The following is a 22,513-nucleotide window of genomic DNA, read 5'->3' on the forward strand; positions in this document are numbered from 1 at the left end:
TCTTAAGACACCCCCCTCCTTTGGGAATCTTATAATGGACCTTTTCTCCCCAAAATGCATATCACACAAAATTTCTAAGGGCATGACTGCCCCAGCCCCCCTCCTTGCCATGGACTACTGAGGTTAGCCCCTGTTCCCACCGCCCTGTCACCTGGGGGTTGGGCTGCTGCTGTTGGGGGAGGAGGTGCAGCCTGGGGGGGGGGGCCCTAAGTGGAAAGCACTTCTCTGTCCCTCTTTCCTATCAAGGTGCAAGGAGTCACTACTATTGTAGAAACCTATTTGAGGAAGAAATTTCTACAGTTAGGAGTTTTTTTTATTTAATCTCCCCTAGTTCTTTGGTTTTCAGTGTACTACCTTATTTGATTAGGTGAGTTACATGAGTAGTAAAGATGTTCCCAGGGTTAGTGGAGTGGAGAGTCTTGCTGTTTTTTTGGGAGCCCAGAGCTTGTTTTTTGTTTTTTGTTTTTTGTTTTTTTTTTTAATTTTTTTTCCAACGTTTTTTATTTATTTTTGGGACAGAGAGAGACAGAGCATGAACAGGGGAGGGGCAGAGAGAGAGGGAGACACAGAATCGGAAACAGGCTCCAGGCTCTGAGCCATCAGCCCAGAGCCTTGACGCGGGGCTCGAACTCACAGACTGCGAGATCGTGACCTGGCTGAAGTCGGATGCTAACCAACTGCGCCACCCAGGCTCCCCTGTTTTTTTTTTTTTTTAATGTTTATTTATTTTGAGAGAGAGCGAGCACCTCTGGGGGAGGGACAGAGAGAGAGAGGAAATGAGAGAACCTAAAGCAGGCTCTGTTGTCACGGGGTTCCATCCTGCATACTGTGTGAGATCATGACCTGAGCCGAAATCAAGAGTCAGACACTTAACTGACTGGGCCACCGAGGCGCGCCCCCCCCCCACCCCAGAGCTTGTTTTTTAATTAATATATGTTGATAGTTTTCATATCACGACACAAGTAGAAAGTGAAAATATTTGTCCCACATGCAGAGGTCAGCAGAGGAGGCTGTTTGCAGCCAGTGGTGACCTCTTAGGCTGATAGATCAGTATTTCTTTGCATCACTGGGAAGCCCTTGGGAGGCGCATGCCTGGAGCCCTGACCAAAGCCAAGGGTTTGCTGGCCCAGTGGATGTAGCGTAGAGGGCCCGTTTTACAGCAGGCCTGGCTCCTGTGGATGCTGTGCTGCGACACAGAGCTATATCATCCTCCCGTGAAACCGGCTCCTGGGGGCATAGTCTCCTCGCATGGCCGGCAGGCTGCCTGTCTGCTCCAGCCAGGAGCTCAGGTCCTCATGACGAGTGTTAGAAGATAGAAGGGGCTGTCTTCTGGAAGGGAAGTACCCTTCCAGCCAGTGGTGACGTCATTTGGGCCTGGCTACGGTGGCTGGTCCGCTGTTCTGTGATCGCATCTGCCCTCAGGGCTGACGTTGGGATTTCTTTCTGAGCCATGTGTCGCGGTGATCTCCTAGAGTGTTCGTTTATTTGGTTCCTTCCCCCAGGTGCTGGTTAAACACTCACTATGTGCCAGGGCCCAAGCACACAGAGGAGATGTGTTCCAGGAAGGCAAGTTTTATCCTGGTTTTGTGCCAAAGACAGATTTATGGCAAAGAATGCCGTAGAGTCGCGTGGCGTTTTGTACTTTCCACGCCGTATCTGTAGTACGCGGCTGTCGGAGTACAAAGAGAAGCGTCGTCTACCTGCCCATCTCCTGTAGATGGCTGTCACTCACCTACTTGCCAGACGGCTCAGGACTTCAGCAGTCTCTGATTGATGGGCCAGGCAGGGTGACCACAATTTGCTTCAGACACTGTTTCAGTAGTAAAGGCATGTGTAGGTATTGTTCAGGTTCCTTGAGCTAAACTCTGAAGAGAGATTTCCTCTTTGGATGTCATGCTGTAAAGCCCTGGTTCAGCTAATACATAATCCGCATCCCCGTGCGGTGGGGTGTGGGTAAGCCTCAGGGTCTGGCACCAGTGACTTTTCCTCCTTCTTATCTTGTTTGTGCTTTTCTGAGTACAGGGACTGCCGTTCTCCTGTCCCCTTCTCTCGTGAGGTGAGAGCCTCAGACAACGGAGGGAGCAGGTTTTCACGTGAGTGACACTCCTGGTCACAAGAGTGGCTTTTCACGGGAAGACGTGGTAGACCTTCACTATTTAATTGAGATTTCTTTATGGGAGAGCTTCCCATACTTCCTTGTCAATTTTTTGTGTTTTCTGAAATTGAACTCGGTGCTTAAGGTGCTCCAAAAGAGTCGAGTTAACACCATGTGTGAGCTGTTGCCAAGTGAGGCAGAGCGTAGACATCAATTCCACAGGCTTTAATTTATTCATTCGTTCACCATCAATTGAACAGTTTCCTAGTGCTGCTGTTCTGCCTTCTGAATTTTATTGAAAAGATTACATGCTAGTTCTCTAGCAGCCTTAAACCAGATCTGGATAAACTTCAGTTGCAAATAGAGCCCGGTTTACTAAGTTGTTATCAAATAACTGTTGGGAAATTAGAACAAGTATGAAGATGTTTATTAATTGGAATTAGACCTTTTGATTTTAGTACTTTGTTTTATGCCTTGATGCTAAAAATGTGTGTAAACCTAGATTCGGGACCACATATATTCAGTCTGGTCAAAGGAGAGTAAGTATGGAACAAATTCAGAAATCTGCAAGTCTCTAGAAGCAAATAGTTTTGACCCCAAGCTGTAGGCTAGGACTGGAGAGCAGCCGTGAGTTCCGCCAGGTTATGTTGAGACCGTTCAGGACGGGGGAGATGGGAGGTGCAGCCCTTTGTAAGACTGTCCTTTGGTCCCCCTGTTAGCTCTGACTGGGGAGGCTCAGCCCGGGGCTGGCTCTGGACCGAGGGGGTGGAGCTCTGCCTTAGAGCCTGGGCTCACTGTGCTTGATCTCTGGAGCTGTGTTTGTTGTCACAGGCTAAGGATGGTCCCCGGTGAACTGGACATTCCTTACCTGCTGTCTGTGATCTTTGACTTTGACTTTACCTTGCTTCTTGCCCCGTGAGGATCAAAACCACATTGAGACAGTTTCCTTCATTATTGGATGGTTAAGAAGGAAAATTAACAAGAATTCCCTGGTAAAATCTGTCAGAATGCGTTACACACTCTGAAACTCTTGGTTCAGCCAGTTAGAAAGTGCTCTGCCCAGAGCTAGTACCCAAATAAGAAGTACCCAAATAAGAAGACCACCTACTCACTGCCCTTTCTCCCTGGCAAGATGATCATAGAAATAGGTTTTTCAAACCAGGTGGGGTGAACTTTGAGACTCACAGAAGCCCTTTGGGAGCTCAACGGCCTCTTGGTGTTTACTTCGCTCTGACCTTGGACGGTTGGTGCGAGTAGGAGGACAGTTACTTCTCCTTCCCACCCTCTCACTGCTGCCCACTTCGGTTTGTTGATGCTAGAAGCTTCCACGACAGCATTGATTTTCTCGTTTGTCACGTTGGTGGGTTTGAGGAGTGCACTCCGTAACTGGTGGGAAAATGGTGTCTCTGCGTGTGCTCTGAACCGGGCCTGGCTCGCAGCAGGCCATCAGGAAGTACTGCTGACCGTGAGGACGAGTTCGCAGTAGATTTTTATGCAGTAAAACAAATTCCAAGCAATAATTACTACATGAGTTAATTTTGTGTAAAACTTTCTGAAAATACAAATGCTTGTTTCAGTTCTTCAGAGTTTCAGATAACAACTGAAGGAACCTGGTTCAGAACATATTAAGTTTCCTGAGCTACCATGTACTCTTTGCTTAAATCCTCTGAACTCAGTGTTGAGCCTCGTTACTGGGCTTTGTGAAGAATTTGTTTTTCAGTTACTCAAGTTAAATTTGAAGTTCAGTTGAGTTTAAATTTGTTTCCGTTTATTCAAGGAAAGCAAATAGGGCAAAAGTGGCAACTGGAATACGTTCGCTTTGAAAAAGGCACTTGGAAGTGCTCAGGAGCGAGATTTCCTTGGTTCTGCTGGTTTGTCTTTATTTGTGTTTTTATGTGGACATTTCAGCTGAAAGGGTCAGCTGTGTGAAGCATTGATTTGTCTGCAACCTAAAATCTTAGAGCTGAAAGATATCATGTAATTCTTCTTGTTCAGGACACTCACCTTACAAGTGAGATCGGGGTCCGTAGGAGGATCGAGTGTAAGTTACCCAGACAGAGGCAGCCATCCCGGTGTGGGGCTGCTGGGGAGAACCGATTGAGTTTCTTGATTGATCCCTAGGAGGTCTTCCCTTGGGACCCCTTCCTCCCAGTTTCCAAACATCAAACGCACCAAGATACCAGAAAAGTAGAGCGAGCACTAGGCAATAGGTAGAATGCTAGAACTTTGCGGAAAAGCAAGGCAGGCGAGAAAAGCCAGTCTCTGTTCCTCCGGAGGGCAGGTGGGGTTCCCGAGCTCACTCCTGTATCGGCTGGAGCTGGAGGGGGGCGTAGGTGGGGGCTCTTCCTTCCTGTTCTTGCCTTCAGCTACGGTATGTTTTACTTTGTTTCACTAATTTAAAAGAAGAATTTCTTTATGGAACATTCGGACGTGTGATCTTAGAGAAGGTAATGTGACAACCTCCACCCCTCCACACACACACGCGTGTCACCTGGCTAGGAGGAAGCAACATGTGGCCAGTCGTTCCCCATCTAGGCCCCCTTCTTGCCTCTACCCCTTGCCTCATGGGAGTACTAAAGTGAATCCCAGACATTACATTGTTCCTTTGTCAGCGTGTCTCATGTGTGTTTTGAATGAATGGAAATGGAGTTTAAAACTGATGGGGGAAACCTGAAAGAAGTGGGCTAGTATTAAACACAAGGAGCTCCCCTTTGTCAGTGATTCTGGAAGCTTTTGTCTTCCGGATGATTTTCTCACTGTGTTGCTGCCCCTGTCGGGGTGCGGGGCGTGGGGGAGGGTGGAAACAGCAGTTCTCGTTTTGATGCTGGAGAGGATGGCGGACAGCTGTTGCCGGCAGCTCCTTCGTCTTCCGCCTTCGGTGTGCAGCCACTTGAGCAAGTCACGCTGTTCGTCATGCAGAGTGAACCTTGAGAATGAGCCTTTAATTTATAATCGAAATGAGGGTTTCACGAGAAGTAGTGATTTTTGCTTTCTTGGGTCAAAGGGAGCATTTCTGAGGCCCTTCCTTTTGTATGTGACCGTGTCGTGACAGCTGATGTTGCCTCTTTTTGTTTCAGATGGGAATGGCTGGTAACACAAGTCCATTTGGACAACCCTTTAGTCAAACTGGAGGGCAGCAAATGGGAGCCCCTGGAGTGAACCCCCAGTTATCCAGCAAACAGAGCATGGTCAATAGTTTGCCTCCCTTCCCTACAGACATCAAGAATCCTTCCGTCACCAACGTGCCAAACATGGTAAGTTGCCCTTGGCTCTCTGGCCGTGGTCTCCAGTGGGTGCTCTGGTGTGTGGGGTGTGTCATCTAACAGTGAAGGTCTGCAACCGGACACATGTCATGGGTGATAGGAAAATGTATTTCTCATGAGGAGCACCCTCTCAGTGAGCTTATGTTTTCTTCGATGAGCTGGCAAGCAGAGGCTAGGTAGAGATGGTTTAGCCAGTCCTCCTCGGCTCCCGGGTGCAAGGAGGAGGTTCGCACCAGCGAATGACAGGTAGTGGAGCAGGAGAGCTGGGATTTTCTCACGCTTCCTCTTGGTGGTTGAGGCTGTCAGAGAAGCCCATCGATTTGTGTTAACAGACGAAGGGCATTTATGTCCAGAGGACTATATGGTGTTTGTGCGAGAAGGGTATCGTGTCCAACTTGATAGGTGGTTTCACACGTGTTGCTTCTTGAGATTTCCCACCTGTGAGAATAGGAACTAGCCTTGGAGCCTCTCAGCCTGACTCACCAAGATAGAAATGGGAGAATAGCTCCTTTTGCACCACAAAATGGAATGCTTTAAAATTCCAAACGCTAAGGGGGAAGTGTGTTCTTTCGTCAGACTTCACCGTGCAGTGCACACTTAGTGGCTGAGTATCTGGTGTGCGTTTGGTGGTCAGTCAAGGCCGGGAACAGCCCGCTGTCTCCTTCCCCAGGCTTGTTGCTGGGAACCCGCCCTTCCCAGCTTGCCTTCCATGTAGTTGTGCCGTGGTGGTTTAGAAAGGCTCAGAGGAGAGCCAACGGATTACATTCAGAAAAGTAAAACGTTTGGTTTGTCTTTCGATTTTTAAAAACTTTTTACTTAAATGTCTGCCGTGAAGATACCACAGAGAATTCGTGTGTATCTGTTGCCTGGATTCTCCTGATGTTAGTTAGCATCTTCTGTAACCTTGGTGCAGTTGTCAAAACTAAGAAGTGGACATTGCTTAGAGTCCTGAAGGTTGTGAGGCTGTCGGAAACAGGGGCGGAGTGGTAAGAGCGAGGTGTCCTGATCAAGTGTTACCTCTGTTACATTCTTTGTTCTTAAAAAAAAAAAAAGGGCGGGGGGCGCCTGGGTGGCTCAGTCTGTTGGGCGTCCCACTTCGGCTCAGATCATGATCTCGCAGTCTGTGAGTTGGAGCCCCGCGATGGGTTCTGTGCTGACAGAGCCTGGAGCCTGCTTTGGGTTCTGTGTCTCCCTCTCTCTCTGCCCCACCCCCACTCACACTCGGTCTCTCAAAAATAAACAACATTAAAAAAAAAAATTTAAGAAAAGGAGGGTACAAGTAATAAAATCTGTTCTCAAACTATTTAAAGCTTACACTACTTTCCTTCTTCTGATCATCTCCCTGCAATCTCCCTGGATCTGCTGCTCTCCTTGCAGTGACATTTTGTGGTCAGGACCGTGCTGTTCTCAGCTGTGCACGTCCAGGACCCGAAATTACCCCTGCTGCTCCCTGGGTCGACCCCTCCAGGCTCCAGGGCAGCGAGCCGGGACCCGGCCCCCACACTCTCCCTGGTCTTTCCCGCTCTTCCTTTTCCAGACTCCTTGTGTGGCCGCCGGTGCTGGCGACTGTCGCCGACGCCTGGCCGTGGAGTGAGAGTGTGTGCTTTTGTATAGGCGTTCCCCGTTTGTGGTCTGGGAAACCCCGGCTAACGTCCTTTCTTCTCTTTCCAAACCTTCCCCAGCGTCTCCTTCGCCTCCAGCTTGGTGGCAGAGTCCTCTTGCCTCGTGCTGCCTGCCTGCCCGCCCCCTGCTTCCAGTGACCGAATTCCTGGTTGTGGTGTGCACGTCAGGGGCAGGTTCGTTCTGGAGCGTAAAGAGGCTTCTGGTTCCCTTCACCTGGGCCGGGGCTCACGGCGATAGCCCTTTGGTCTGGGACAGCGCTTCTCTCCCCCTTGGCCCCGGGGACGTTTGGGGCTGGACCCTTCCCTGTTGGGAGGTCTATCCTGTGTACTGTGCCCCTCACCCAGCGTCTGCTCACAGCCCTTTGTCCCTCGCACCATCGCCCCAGTTGAGAGCGCCTGCTCTGGGACGTGGTCGGGGGCCCGTAGCAATAACGCTCCAGCTTTCATCTGTGTCTGTGACACCTGACACATAAAACCAGTTTTCCCCATCCGCCCTTTTCTCTCCCTCTCCCCCTCCGTCCCGACCACACACTCTTTCTCACCCCTGCCCCCTCAGCCTTATCAGAATGTCAGGGGAAACTGAGGAAGTATTGTCTGTGGAGCTGCACTGTTTGCCTAGCTCCACTTTCCCACAGGGGCACGTGTGGACTTTGTGGAGATCTCCAGCAGGTGCCTTTGGAGGGCAGGCTTTGAATGCTGTCCTCAGACGTTGACCTGGAGGGCACGGGGCGTACTTGACCAGCGTGTGTCCGTGAAGGAGCGTGAGCCGGTCACAGCCTTGGTGCTGTTGGGATGGGAACCAGAGGGGACTGGCAGAGACGTGAGACAGCAAGTGCGCGCATAGTTGGCCCGCCATCTTTCTGAGTGTCCTCATGCCCTGCGCTTGACCTTATTTCTGCACCAGCCTCTTAAAAGACATTATGACATGTCCCATTTTACGGATGGGGAAGTTGAGGGTCTGAGGGGCTTTGATTTGTTCAAGGCTACGTAGCTCCTGTCTGCAAAGCCCAAAGCTCTTTTGAATAATGCCTGGTGTGGTTTTTGTAGCCCCAAGTCACCGGGAACCCCTCTCTGGTCTGTCTCCGTTGCTTCCTTCAGCATGTCTTGTGCTCTTCCTTGGATTTTCCAAATTGTATCTGCCCCTTGGAATCCATTGATTTTTTTTTTTTTTAATTTATTTGTTGTTTTGCACAGTGAGGGAAAGAAGGTAGCAAAAACTGGGTGTCTTTAATGAAAAAAAATGGGAAGCTTTGATCTCATTTGTGTGTTTTGTCATGCTTTGGGGAATCAGCTTTTAAAGCGCAGCTAGATTTGGTGCAGCAGACAACTCCCCTCAGAGCCCTGGTGCCCTGGTTGGAGCTCTTCACGGAGTCATTTTAAGCCACTTAGTCGTTGGCTTTGGGGCTCTGGCTTCTCTCCTCTCCTAGTTTCTGGAGGATTCCAGCATCCTGGGTAGTTGTTGAGAAAGGCTGAGGATGTAGCCATCCCTTTAATTCACCCCATTTGTTGAAAACGTCCTCTCGGCCCGCACGCCAGGATGCAGGTGTGGGTGGGTGATGTAGAGCTCACCGCCTCTTTCAGGAAACTTGGGAGGTGGTGAGGTGATTGAAAACAAATAATCACAAACACAAACTGCCCCAGCAGCTCTGAGTAGCAGGCAGTGGTTGAGGTTGATGTGGGGACCTCCTTAGATGAGCCATTGGAGAGAAGGCCAGACCCAGCAGGGACGTTTAAGGGCGAGGTCAGAAGGACCTGTGGCAGAAGCCACAGAGACCCCGGGGCACTGGGAGAGCATTGGCTGTGTAGGAGCCAGCAGTCAGCCAGCGGGCACGGCAGCTCTCAAGTGAGGGCAGAGCGCTGTGCATGTATGTTGGGGGCCAAGCGGGGACCAGCTCAGGGAGGGCTTTGGGTGGCAGGGATCGCTGCGTGGTCTACGCCAGAGGACACACTTGATCACAGAAGGGAGGGTCCAGGAGACCACACACGGTTTGCCATTGGAATGGAAGTGTGGGGCCACCACGTAAGGTGGCTTGGTGGGTGGTGGGACCATTTACTGGGCTGGGAGAGAAACAGACTGGAGATGGGTGCGGAGGAGGTGACGGAGGGGAGGGCGTTTGTAACTGTGCTTCACCTGTGTTCCTCTTGAGATGCCTGTGGGATGTCCAGGCGGAGGCATCAGGCAAACGGGTGAGCGTCCAAGTAGGGCAGCCGCGGTCCCACTGCACAGGGAGCGGGAGATCCCTGGGAGCGAGACCGGTGGAGGAGAAGCAGGGTAATGGGCTGCTCTCCCTGCAGCCGACAGAGGAGAGCACTTGAACAGGAGGCACTGGTGGCTGCCGAGATGGTGAGTCAGATGAGGGCAGGAGAGAGTCCCCGGGATGTGCGGGTCAGTTTACGGGATGGTCTTTTTTCTTTGAAGTCAGCGGTCATGGGGACCCTTGGGTGCTCTCTTGTCACCCACAGGGTTCCCAGCTGTCCTGACCCTCCGGGACGTGTGCTGGGATGTGCTGTGGCCTAGAGTCCCTGGTGCAGCGAGGGCCGTGGTTGAGAGTGTATAGATTCTCGGCATAATATTCAAAAGCAAATTGGCATGTATCTCATCACAGTTCTAACTTTGGCTATTGTGTTGGTAATTTCTTAGCTTCTTATAGATTATTTAAGTTAGTTAGAAATTTTATCACATTGTTACTGTATTTCATGATTCTGAGATGCACATTTTTTCCGGATTGTAGTGTCTTTGAAATCAGGATGTGTTTTAGAAAGCATCAAGATTTAGATCTAATAAAGAACACTATGTATGTTGTTTTACTTGTTCATCATCTAAATGAATAAGAGTGACATAACTGTTAACATACATATTCAGTGTATAGTTTTCCAGGAGAGCTTTCATGGCTCTAAGGATTTTTTCATTATTTAAATCGTACTGACAAAAGAACAGGAGCAGATTTGGCTACAGGTAGAGGTTAGGTCGTCTTTGTGTGGCCTGGGATTGAGGTCCCTGTGGGTCATCTGGAAGGAGGAGTGTGCACGACGATGTGTGAGGAGGCAGAGGGGGAGAAGTTCCAGGGCAGTGCTCTGCAAGGGGAGGCCCCTCGTTCCTGGTGACGTTGTCCTTTCTGCCATTTTCACCTGAAGAAGTCCTAACACAGGAGAACTAGGGAGCATTTGCAGGAAGGAGGGAAACTCAGGCCTCATTTGGGACTGGATTTGTCAATTAGGTCATTGCTGACCTTCGGGACAGGTCCCGGGTTGTTGTTAATGGAGCGTTGTTTAGAAGTGGGGCACATCTTGGGTGTGTCTAATCTGAGAAAGTTGAGTGACCGAAGGGCCTCCTCACCAGCTTCTGCGGCAGGATTTCCTTTGGGGCTCCCGGATGCGGGCTCCTGCGAGGGTACTGATAGGAAGTTCATGGGCAGGGTGGTGGTCTTGTTTGGTCTGGGGGTTCTGTTTGTTCGTTTGTTTTCTTTGCTTCTTGACAAAAACTCAGAACTCCATTATGGAGCCTTCCCGTTCTTAAAGTTGTAATGCAGGGAATCAGGAGTGCTACTTACTTGTAAATTTGCTCGCAAGAATGTGTTAGGAGGCACTTTGTTCACGTGTCACAGGAGTTTGAAGTGGAAGCTTTGGGCGAGGCCCCCAGGTGGCTGCTGATCCAGATCTGTCCACGGAAGGCAAACGTGGCCAGTGGAGGCGTGTGCCCCCAGGGGAGGGTCAGAGACTGTCTTCTGTGTCCCGCCAGAACGACATAGCTGGGATGGGGCCGTTAACTGCTTGTGGGTGGCGAGCATTCTGCCGTGGCCCTTGCGGGGCTGTCTGTGCGTCGGAGTTGTGTCTCTGTGTCTTAAGGTATGTCCGTGGACCCGCTGCGACAGAGTGCCGGGCTTCCTGGTCAGAATCTTTTGGAGAAAGGGCGGGAAATCCCTGTTCTTGTGGTCGCTGTTCAGTTTCTCCTTTCTCGGTTTCCCAGTTCAGGAAAATCAGGAGAATCACCACAGAGGGGAGTTTATCGTTTTGTCTCTTACACCGGAATCTGTAGTTTTAAACAAGCTTCTCCGGCGACTCCGATGTAGAATAACGTTTTCAAGAGCCCCTGTCCATTATAGTGTGGGCACCCTGGTGTCTAGCCCTCATGCCATCGAGTGGGCTTAGTCAGTCTCTGCCTCCCCGTTAGTACCTCACAAGGCTTCCCCCGCCCTTGTTTGTCTTATCTCATAATTTTCTGTCTCTGGTGTCCAGTTTCTGATCGCTGAGGGCTCAAGACTTGAAATGACCGAACGGGGTGAAGCGTTGTGAACCCACGGGTTCCCTGTGGAGGTGCTCCCCTGTCCGTAACACCGACACGGGCTCCTCGTACTTCCGAGAGGGAGTGTGACATCACTGGCCGGTTGCTAGGTCCCTCCACCCAGGGCTGAGGACTTCTGTTCTTCTGGGGAAGCGAACCAACAGCAAGTAGTGGTCACGCCAGCTGAGATCACTCTGCGGTCACAGTCCGCGCCTCAGTCCTTGAATTGGAGAGCGTGGGCCCCCATCGTTATTTGAAACCCCAGGGTTTGTCCGTGGGTCCGTGGGTCCGAAACCCCAGGGTTTAAGAGTTTACATCTGATTCTCTCATCTTATTCCTTCATCTGTATCTTGAAGGTCCCTGAGAAAATGTGGATACAGGGCCTTTGAAGAATAACTTTTAGTCTAGACTTATCAGTAGCTCTGTAAGTCCTTCCTACCGTTTAACCTTTTGTTTTTTGGCAATAAATATCAGCTGGGAAACAAAGCCTTGGCACAAAATAGGACACGTGGCAAATAATCAGGAAACTATAAATTGAGGAAGCCCCTTGATGTCAGGCACAGGCATAGGGATTGCAAGCACTCAGTCAAGGTCATTTGACTTTCTTTCCAGAGTGTGATCAGCATGGCCTTTCTGCAGTGACACCCTCTAGGTAGCAGGCTCCCTGACCTCCAGAGGCCCTCCGCCCTCGTGCGTCCTGTCAGATGGGGGGCCGGCAGGAAGGCTCTGTGTGCCTGAGGCTGGGCCGCGTCCCCCCTGACCGTTGGTGTCAGGACTTCCACCCACCCCTCATCAGCAAGCGTGGACGTTTACCGAGTTTACCAGGAGTTTCTCGGGACAGGGTGACCCTTCGAAGAACTTGGTAGAGAGCACGTTCCACCTGGATGGGGACAGTCATAGCTCCCACAGGTGCATCACCCTGACTGTCCCTTCCCTTTCCATGGCCACCCAAAATGGTTGCGAGGCTCGGGTCACCAGACACCGATTTGTCACATGAGGAATTTGCTAAATTATCAAAAACTTACTGTAATAAGTCTTCAAGAAGAATATTTCTGGGACGCCTGGGTGGCTCATTCGGTTAAGTGTCCGACTTCGGTTCCGGTCATGATCTCGCAGACTGTGAGATCGAGCCCTGCATGGGGCTCTGTGCTGACAGCTTGGAGCTTGGAACCGGCTTCAGATTCTGTGTCTCCCTCTCTCTCTCTTTCTGCCCCCCCTTGTCCCTCCTGGGCAGACTGACTTCGGTTCAGAAGGAGTGACCTTGAGGCTGGGGGAGGGAGTCATGGGAGTGGCCAGTGGTCAGTCCCTTGCCTGTGGCCTCCCCTGTCCCCAGCTCACCCATCATGTTTTCTTTCTCGTTGTAACCATTTGTTCTCGGTTCTAAAATCACAGTATTTCTTATTTGGAAGATTACTTAAAAATCATTCTTGTCCAACTTGTTCATTTTAAGTTATTGTCCTTTGGGATTTAAATCTTATATTGTAGGGGTGCTTGGCTGGCTCAGTCGGTAGAGCATGTGACTCTTGATCTCAGGGTTGTAAGTTCGAGCTCCACGTTGAGTGAAGACATTGCTTAAAAATAAAATCTTTAAAAAAATAAAAATAAATGTTAAACTGTAAAGTATTCTTATTTTTTAAAATCTGTAAGCACTAAGCAAACGAAGACAACAAGTCTATCTATCTGAACAGCTATGTTCTTTTTCTTGCTAGTTGATCTTTATCATCTCAAAGGTGATTATCACCTCTCCCCAGTTTGATAGCTGTGTGCATTTAATGAGTGTTTTCTTTATTTTATGACTCCAAAGCTTTGCGGACCCAGCTGTTCTAGGGTCCTTCTGGGGGAATCAGAACAGGCAAATCTTGCAGAGCAATTGTGTGTCCCACCTGGTGTTTGCTTTGGTGTCATTTTCTGACTTTAAGTGGAGGTTGGGGAGAAGTAAAGCTTCCAGATGGGCCAAAGGAAGGATGTCAGAGGAGCGTGGGTCTGGACCCCAGTGGAGATGTGGAAGATTTGGGCCATCTCCGGGAATCCCAGCCTCACGTGGACATGGGCGCGAGAGAGGACGCTCTTTCACGCCGTCCTGTCTTGGTCAGTTCCTACGTGTACTGTTTGCATTAGTCTTTGCAGATGTGACAGCCTATTCTTGGACACGTAATGTACAAGAACTTTTTTCTAGGAAGAATGCCAGGATAAAATTTATTCTATGTACTGCTTATGCAGATCTGTGGTTGTATCCTTAGGATAGGATACAGGGCATATAGAAAAATGGGTTTGGTGCCGCTTCCTCAACTATGTAACCATAACAATCCTGATAAAAGTACTTGTTCGATTCCTTCAAATATTAAGGAATACCAAAATATAAAAGGTTTGCTTTTCGAGTTTGTTTGATGGACAGGGGTGTGAACGGTGACTGAATTATGGTGGCAGGTGATACATGCAAAGAGCACGTGGCCAGATCTAGCACAGCCTGGAGGGGGCGAGCATGCTCTACACCCCGCAGCTGTGGGCCAGTGCACTTTGTGTTGACGTGCGGTGACTCCTGGCTTACAGTGTTCACGTGCAGGGTAGAATCGTGATTGAACCGTTGTGACTTCTCCAGCACACTCACCTCCTCCTTCCGTGATGAGGAATTGCATGTGAATTCGTTCAAGTTCCAGAAATGCGTACTGCCTGTATTTTAAGGCTTTTGCTGGATGCCCGGCTCCAGTATGAAACAATTCTCCTGAGGCTGGGGTTGTCACTCTGTCCTTTGATAGGAGAAAATGGCATTTCCTTATTTTGATTTGCATTTCTTTGATTACCAGTGAGAATTAAAGTACTTAGGTTTAGAGACTTGCACTTCTTCCTTGAGTGGCTTAGCTCCTGTCTTTCTCCAGTTTTTCTGTTAGATTCTCTTAGAATACTTGACAAAAAAGCAAGGTGGTTAGCCCTCTGTCAAGGTAAGCTCCAGAGAGGTTAAGAGCTGGGGGGACTCAATTGCTCCATCACCCACTGTGCTCCTACCGCCAGGCATGCCGCCTGGGTATGGTACCCCCTTCTGGGCCCCAGTTACTTCTCCTGTAACTTGGGGTTGGCCCCGAGTTAGTTCCTCCCTTGGCAATTGAGTATTAAATGAGCTGCTGCTTGTTGGTTGCTGAACACAGAGCCTGGCACAGAGAACTTGAGAAGTAAAGACCGGCCAAGAGGAAGAGACAGAATACCTGGTGATTATTGGCTTTGTCTTGTGTGTTTCACTTATTGTTTCCTAGTTTGTTGATTGCCTTTGCATTTGTTCCCAGCAGATTTGGTCGTGGAGAAATTGTCAATTCTTTGGTAGTCTGGCCTCTGGCACTTTGCCTTTACGGAACCGTCTGCCACTGCTTCAGACTCACCGTGTGCTTTTTTTCTTTTAAATGTTTTGTTTTCTTCTCACTGTAAAAGTACATGCATGTTCATTTTGGAAAATCTGGAAAAGTATAAAGCTTAAAGCGATAAAGCACTCCCCTGTGGAACTTTAACAAATAGAAATGCTTCTGGCTCCACATCAGCTTTGTGAATCATAGTCTTTGGGAGGGAGGAATGGGGAATTTGTGTTTCAAGAGGTTTTACTGGGGATTAGTTAGGGAGCACTGCTTTATATTTTCTTTTGACAAAGGCCTTTACCACCTTTGCATTACAAAATACTCATCTTAATCACCTTCTGGGACCTTGACGGTTTTAAATTTTATATTAAAATTAAAATCTTCAGTGTTTTCTACTGATTCCTCTGATTTCTTTTTTCTCCAATGTAGAATGTTTTCTGGTTATAAAAATGGTAGACGCGGGGCGCATAAGTGACTCAGTCAGTTGAGCATCCAACTCTTGATTTCAGCCTAGAACACCATCTCACATTTCATGAGTTCAAGCCCTGCATCGGGCTTTGCGTGACATCTTGGAGCCTGCATGGGATTCTCTCTCTCTCCCTCTCTCTTTGCCCTGTGTGCATGTACACGCTGTCTCTCCCTCCCTCCCTCCCTCTCTCTCTCTCTCTCTCTCTCTCTCTCTCTCTCTCTCTGTCTTTCTCAAAATAAATAAATAAACCTTAAAAAAAAAAAAAAAGAAAACAAGAAAACCAGTGGGAGATTGTCTTTAACCAAAAAAAAAAAAAAAGATAGACACTTGTAAAACATTCAAACCATACATAATTATAAACATGATCCCACCCCTGTGAAGGGATGACCACCAGATAATCATAAGAAAGTTTTTAAGTTATTTTTTGTTGCTGTTGTTTATTTACTTACTTTTTAGAGAGAATGAGAATGAGAGAAAGCGCAAGTGGGGGAGGGGCAGAGAGAGAGAGAGAGAGAGAGAGAGAGAGAGAGAGAGAATCCCAAGCCGGCTCTGCAGGGGTAGAGGAGATACGGAGCTCAAACTCACAATCCGTGAGATCATGACCTGAGCTGAAATCAAGAGTTGGACACTTAACCAACTTGAGCCACCCAGGTGCCCCTGTAACAAGGTTTTTTTAAAGAACAGGTACAAACATAAAAAGTTAATAAGGAAAAACAATGATTTTATGGTTTTATTTTAGAACTTCCTTTTTTTAGTTTAATATGTTTAATATAGACAGCTTTTCATGAGAGCATAAAGGTCTCCATTTTTATTATTATCCTCATGTAACAATCCTTTCACTACGTCTCACAATCTTTGCGGGGGTTGGGGTCAAGGATTTGGACGGAGTTTGGCTGGGCCTTTCTTCCCATGGATTTGACTGGGGTCGCTTAAGGTCTGCCTTATTTTCCATGGCTGCATATTATTTCAATAGGTCTATAGTCATAATTTAACTAGTCTACCTACAGGATTTAGAAGTGTTCCCACTTTCAATAATTTAATCAAGATATGAGGCCTATCTTTGCGCAGACATGTGCATGTGCTAGCCCAGTTTCTTACCTCCCGGATAGTAAGTTACAAGAAGTAAAACTACTGGTTCAAAACACTGCAACTTTCTTTTCGGATGCTGGTTGCTTTCCAGAGTTCGCCCTCAGTTGCATTATCACCACAGCACCTGAGATTTTTTTTTTCCTGTATACCCTAATCAATACCAGTTATATTTTTATTTTGGTCAGATTGGTAGGTGAAAAATGCCTTTTTATCTTAATTTCATTTTTTTTTTGATGGTGAGAGAGAGCTTTTCTAAAAACCATTTTATTGAGATATAACTCACACCATACAGTTCCTGCCTTGAAAGTGTGTAATTCAGTGGTGTTTAGTGCATTCTGTAACCATCACCACAATTAATTTTAGAACAGTTCTGTCATCCTGAAGAGAAACCCTGTACCATTTGCACTCACTCCTCATTTTCCGTGACCCCCCCCCCCCCCCCGCCCCCCGGCCAGAAGCAACCAGTAATGTATTTTCTGCCCCCGTAGAGTTACCTATTCTAGATATTTCAAAGAAATGGTATTATACAGTGTGTGCTCTTTTGTGACTGGCTGTTTTCACAGAGCATGATGTTTTCAGAGTTCATACTGTAGCACGTGTCAGTACCTTTTCATGGCTGAATAATACTCCATTTTGGATATTTCACGTTTTGTTTTTTCATTCATCAGTTAATGAGCATTTGAGTTGTTTCTGTTTTTTTGGCTGTTAGGAATAAAGCTGCTACACACATTCGTGTGCACATTTTTGTGTGGTCGTATTTCTCGGTTCTCTTTGGTAGATACTTGGGGGGGGGGGCGGGGATTGCTGGGTCTCATGGTGACCCTAGGTTAACTTTCCGACAAGCTGCCAGACTGTTCTCCACAGTGGCTCCACGGTGCAGTTTTCCACAGGCTCACCAACACGTGTTCTGTCTCTTTCTGTCTGTCTATCTGTCTGTCATCATTGATTGTAGCCATCCTGCCGGGGTTGTGAAGTTGTATTTCATTGTGGTTCTGATTTCTGTTTCCCTGGTGGCTAATGGCGCTGATGACTGACGATGTTGAGCGTCTATTCATGTGTTTATTGATCATTTGTATATCTTCTTTGGAGAAGCAGTCAGGTCCTATGCCCATCTTTAAATTAGATTATTTGTCTTTTTATCATGGAGTTGTGAACGTTCTTGGTGTGTTTTAGATGCAAGTCCCCATCACATCTATGATTTTCTCCCATTCTTTGGGCTGTCCTTTGACTTTCTCATGGGTGGCCTTTGAAGCAGAACCGTTTTTAATTTTAATGACATTCACTTTATCTTTGTTGTTGGCTATTGTTCGTGCTTTTGGTGGCATATCTAAGAACTCACTGCCTAATCCAAGGTCATGAAAATCTCTTACAATTTCTCTAAGAGTTTTGTGGTTTCAGTGCTCACTGTTAGGACTTCGGTTCATTTTGAGTTAATATTTGAGTATGACGTGAGGAAGGCCCACCTTGGCGCTCCTGCGTGTGAGTGTCCAGGCCTGCCCTCTTCACACTAGTGGCTGGGCAGACTCTTGACTCTGTCCAGGGGTCCTGGCACTGAGGCACAGGACATGTTTTACGTTTGCTGTTTACTCGTGTGTCCTCGGTTAAGGTGCCGGTACATTTTTCCCCCAAACTTTTTAGCGGAGTAGTTATCTTTTTAAATTGTTTCCTCCTCAGAGCTCTTTCTAGGATAACAAATGCCACAACCTTTCTGGACAACAGTTTGACAACATGTCATCAGTTTTGGCAGTGGTCCTGTCTTTTGACTATTTCTGCTTCTAAAAAAAACTATCTTTTTCTCCTCAGTTTTTTCACTTAGACTTTATTGTTTGTGTTCACTTTTTCTTCCCATCATTCTAAAAATATTCTTTATTTTTTTTCTAGTACTTTTATCACCTTTAATCTGTGTTCACTGTAATCCACCTGGAGCTGGTTTTTACATGCAGGTTGGTGCAGGGGTCACAGATTGCTGCCATCGCTGTCCAGTTTGAGACAACACCTGATGATCTGTCTGCTCATTTCCTGTCTACACGTGTCTTTTGTAGCTCTGTACCTCCGGCGTCTGGCAAGATAGGTTCTCCCTTTATTTTTACTGTTTTTCAGAATTTTCTTGGCTCTTACAGAAGCAGAAGTACATAAAACGTATTCGCTTCTTCTGAGCGAACTCACAACATGGCAGTGTTTTTTGTTTAAAGGGAGGTTCTCGCCTGAGCACTTTTCCTTCACTTCCCGGCCCGCCTGGGCAGGGAGCACCGAGCAGAGAAGTCGTCGGTAGCCCCTGACGGGCGTTTCTGACAGATTTCGGGAAACTTGCAGTTTGTGTAGCTCCTTCGTCCTCTCAGACGTCAGTCTGCGAATGGAGGTGCTGAAGTGTGTCCTGCGTTTGCACGCGCCTCGCTCCCTGGACTAGCCCTGCGCAGGTGTGCGAAGTCCTCGGGATGGCCGGCACAGGCACCCGAGACGGGTCTTCTGTTCCATTTTGTCCAGGACCCTGTCTGCAGTGTGTAGAGCTCGTTAGGCATCTGCTGACACACGTGTGCCTTGTACTTTGCATCCATGCTCTTTCGACGTGGTGGGCTTTCAAAGTATGGTCAGTATAGTTCAAAACATGCTGAAGAACATCCCAAATGAGACACAGTGCGTTAATTTTTAGTAACCTTAAAAGCAATTTATTTATTTATTTATTTATTTATTTATTTATTTATTTATTTATTTATTTATTTATTTATTTATTTATTGTGTTTAGTTTTGAGACAAAGAGACAGAGCACAAACAGGGGAGGGTCAGAGAGAGAGAGGGAGACACAGAATCCAAAGCAGGTTCCAGGCTCCAGGCTGTCAGCACAAAACCCGACGCAGGGCTTGAACTCACAAACCGCGAGATCATGACCTGAGCCGAAGTCGGATGCTTAACTGACTGAGCCCCCCAGGCGCCCCAAAAGCAGTCTGTTTATAATTTAATTATAAGGTTAGGAGTTTTACCTGACTTTTATACGATTTATATCTTTGTATGTAGCATTTCTGTAGTTTATATTTTCATTTTTTTCTAGAGATGTTGAGCATCACATGTCACTACCTCTCAGTTCTTTTTTCTTTCTTTTTTTTTTTTTTAAGTTGGTTTATTTATTTGGAGAGAGAGTGAGAGGAAAAATTCTAAGCAGGCTCTGCACCATCAGTGCAAAGCTTGATGTAGGGCTCATTCTCAGAAAGCATGAGATATGACCCGAGCTGAAGTCAAGAGTCAGGCTCTCCACCTACTGAGCCGTACAGGCGCCCCGCATGTTAGGAAATAGCAGGACAACTGACGTGGTCTCTTCAACAAGTCAGCATCATGGAAAAATAAAAGGGGGAGGGAGGCAGTAGATGAAGAACCTTAACAACCACCAGCAAATATGGGGCATGGGCCTTAATCGGGTCCTGATCTGTGCAAACCAACTCTAAAAGGTGTTTTGGGGACAACTGGAGAAATTTGCACATGGACTAAGTATTAACGGGTATTAAAGCATTGTTCCTTTTGTTAGGTGTATAATGGTATCCTTACTGGTCTACATCACTGTATATTTGAAATTTTGGTAATAAATGCACGAGAGAGGCCTAAACAAGGGTCCTCTTGCATTTGTCCACTCCTGTTGATTTCTGGTTGGGCTTTCTCTCTGGGGGAGTAAGCTGATCGAGGAGGAGAGTTTTCACATCAGTACTGAATGTTGCTGGGGGCATAGTCAGAGGCTATTTATCAAAGCTGTATTTAAGTTGCAAGAAAAGGGTGAGGGTACGGTTTATGTTGAGCAGTGGGAGATTGGATAAATGTATAGCCGTATGCTCATTACAAATCATGCTGTCATATCGTATGAAACAACGATATGGGACAGAGCCTGGAGTAGACACCAAGTCTCGTGTGTGTTTGTGGGTGGGTGGGGGAGGGGACAAGACTATCGATTATGGTTTGTACATATGCGTGTACATGGATGAAAAGACTGGAAGAAGAAAAACCTATCAGCTGTTAAGTAGTGGACTCCTAGATATTGGGATTTCAAGTGTTAGTTATTTCCTTCATAACTCTGTTGCTGTTCACATTTTCTGCAGCATGTATATAATACTTTTATAACCAGCAAAAAATAAACATAAGGAAGAGAAGTTCTTTTCTCTTACAAGTTAAATGCTTCTCCAGTCAGGATGCTCAGCCTCTCAGTTGGGACTTTGCTTTTTCTTTAGACCATAGTTAGGCTTCCAGGAGTTGTGCTTCTGAGGCTTTTCTACGTACTTATTTTCTGAGTTCTTATAAAACCCAAACAGAAAACCCTGTAAGTTTTTAAAAATGAGCTTTGGTTCATTAAAAAATATTTGTATAGTTTTTTTCTCCTAATTGCAAGTAGCTTTTTTTAATGTTTATGTATTTATTTTGAGAGAGAGAGAGAGAGAGAGAGAGAGAGTGCAAGTGGCGAGGGGCAGAGAGGGAGAGAGAGAATCCAAACCAACTCTGTGCTGTCAGTGCAGAGCCCGCCGTGGGGCTGATCCCTTGAACTGTGAGATCCTGACCTGAGCTGAAATCAAGAGTCAGACACTTAACTGACTGAGTCACCCAGTCGCCCCAACAAATAGATAGTTTTGACTCTTAATTTGAAAAGTGCGAGAGGTGGTATGGTTTAGGGGAGGCAGGGGGTGTTGGGAGACGGAGCTGGGAGCCCTTCCGGGTCCCTGCACGAGAGAAGGTGAGCAGCCCCTGTACTGTGGACTCTGTTGTTACATATTAGGAGTGTCCCATTCCTCTCACTTCTTGAGTGTCATGCAGTTGTCTGAAGGGCATCGGCCGTCTGCAAAGAGTAAAAAAAAGGCTCCTTGGGCCCCCTTTTCCCTTTGCTTTGCAGTCAAGAGGAGTGGTCGCCCTGGCTTGTTAGTTTGCAAGGATGAAAGCAATTAAACTCTGTTTCTGTACATTAATAGATCATCAGACACTTTTTGAAACAATTGTCAGAAAAATTGTCCATTGAAATTTTAATAGAAGGCAAAGCATTTCACGAGCATTACCACTTGTACCACAGGGTCATGTTAAGTGTCCTATTATTCTCTGAGGAGAGGTAACGAGTGAGCGCGTCCTTCTGGTCACAAGATAATGAAATCCACACTGGCTCCGGTGCTTCTGGTGTATTGGATATTTGCATTGGGCTGTGATTGGTCAGGCCTTGACAGTTCCCTTGATTAGGTTGAACCATTTGAAATTGCCAGCCTTGGGCCCCTGGGCCTATGAAAACGGCAGTTTCCTGTGGTTCGAGCTAAGCCAGTCCACAGCGTCTCCTGCACTTGAGTAGGTCGCAGAATAAGCTGGGCCTTAGGTTACTGCAGTTAAAGAACAGGTGTCGTTTTCTTGCTCCGAGGTGCTCGCACATGAGTGAACTTTAGTTTTATTTGTAGTTTTTCAAATGTTATTTACTTATTTTAAGAGAGAAAGAGAACACACGTGTGCAAGCAGGGAGGAACAGAGAAAAAGGGAGAGAACGGATCCCAAGCAGGCTCCGTGCTGTCAGCACAGAGCCAGATAAGGGGCTCTCTCTCCCCGGAATCATGAGATCGTGACCAGAGCTGAAATCAAGAGTCAGCTGCTTAACCAACTGAGCCCCCCTGGTGCCCCACGAGTGAACTGTAATCAGCCCTCTGAGTTGGTTTGGTTTATTTCTGTGCTCCTGGACCTTCCTTAAAATTGCTGATGAGTTGAAGAAAACCACATCAGCCCCCTTCTCTCTGTGGCCAGTGTGGTCCATCAGCTTTAACATGAGTTTGAAAAACAGTGAACGTGAGTTAGGCCTCTGGAAGCTTATTAAAGTATCTTTATTAATTTGTTTTATTTTAGTCTCAGATGCAAACTTCAGTGGGAATTGTACCCACACAAGCGATCACAGCAGGCCCCACTGCAGATCCTGAAAAGCGCAAACTGATACAGCAGCAGCTGGTTCTACTGCTTCATGCTCACAAGTGTCAGAGACGAGAACAAGCGAACGGAGAAGTTCGGGCCTGCTCTCTCCCGCATTGCCGAACCATGAAGAATGTTTTGAATCACATGACACACTGTCAGGCTGGGAAAGCCTGTCAAGGTAAGTGCTGTTTTCTGAAATCCTGGTGGCATGGCTTAGGATGAAATTTGTCTGTAGTGTCCTTCAGTAGCTCTCTCGTGAATAAGGTTCCTAGAACCTACGTCCCCACGTACCAGCCCGTCACGTGCCGCGGGGACGCTTACCTGCTTGGGACGACGGCGGTTTGGTTTCCTAAGATTCTGTGCGCTTTTACTGGGCCAGGCTGCGCCCTGCCTCTGTTCTCTTTCTTCTTCCTCTGTCACGGAAGACATTTGTCACTTCTTGAGCCCT

The 22,513-nt window shown here is 47.4% G+C and overlaps 1 protein-coding gene across 6 annotated transcripts in view; it reads left to right on the plus strand.

Annotated features, from left to right (window-relative positions):
- CREBBP (CREB binding protein) overlaps positions 1–22,513 on the plus strand; it is a 128,730-nt gene that overhangs the window by 53,401 nt on the left and 52,816 nt on the right. For 5 of the 6 annotated variants that reach the window (XM_023246594.2, XM_023246595.2, XM_045047926.1 and 2 more), the window contains 2 exons: positions 5,173–5,349; positions 22,003–22,243. In XM_023246594.2, coding sequence (XP_023102362.2) covers positions 5,173–5,349; positions 22,003–22,243 — 418 coding nt within the window. The remainder of the gene's footprint in view (positions 1–5,172; positions 5,350–22,002; positions 22,244–22,513) is intronic. The other variant, XM_023246596.2, reaches the window with a different exon arrangement.

The sequence above is a fragment of the Felis catus genome, chromosome E3 (genome assembly GCF_018350175.1).
Source record: "Felis catus isolate Fca126 chromosome E3, F.catus_Fca126_mat1.0, whole genome shotgun sequence".
Lineage (NCBI taxonomy): Eukaryota > Metazoa > Chordata > Mammalia > Carnivora > Felidae > Felis > Felis catus.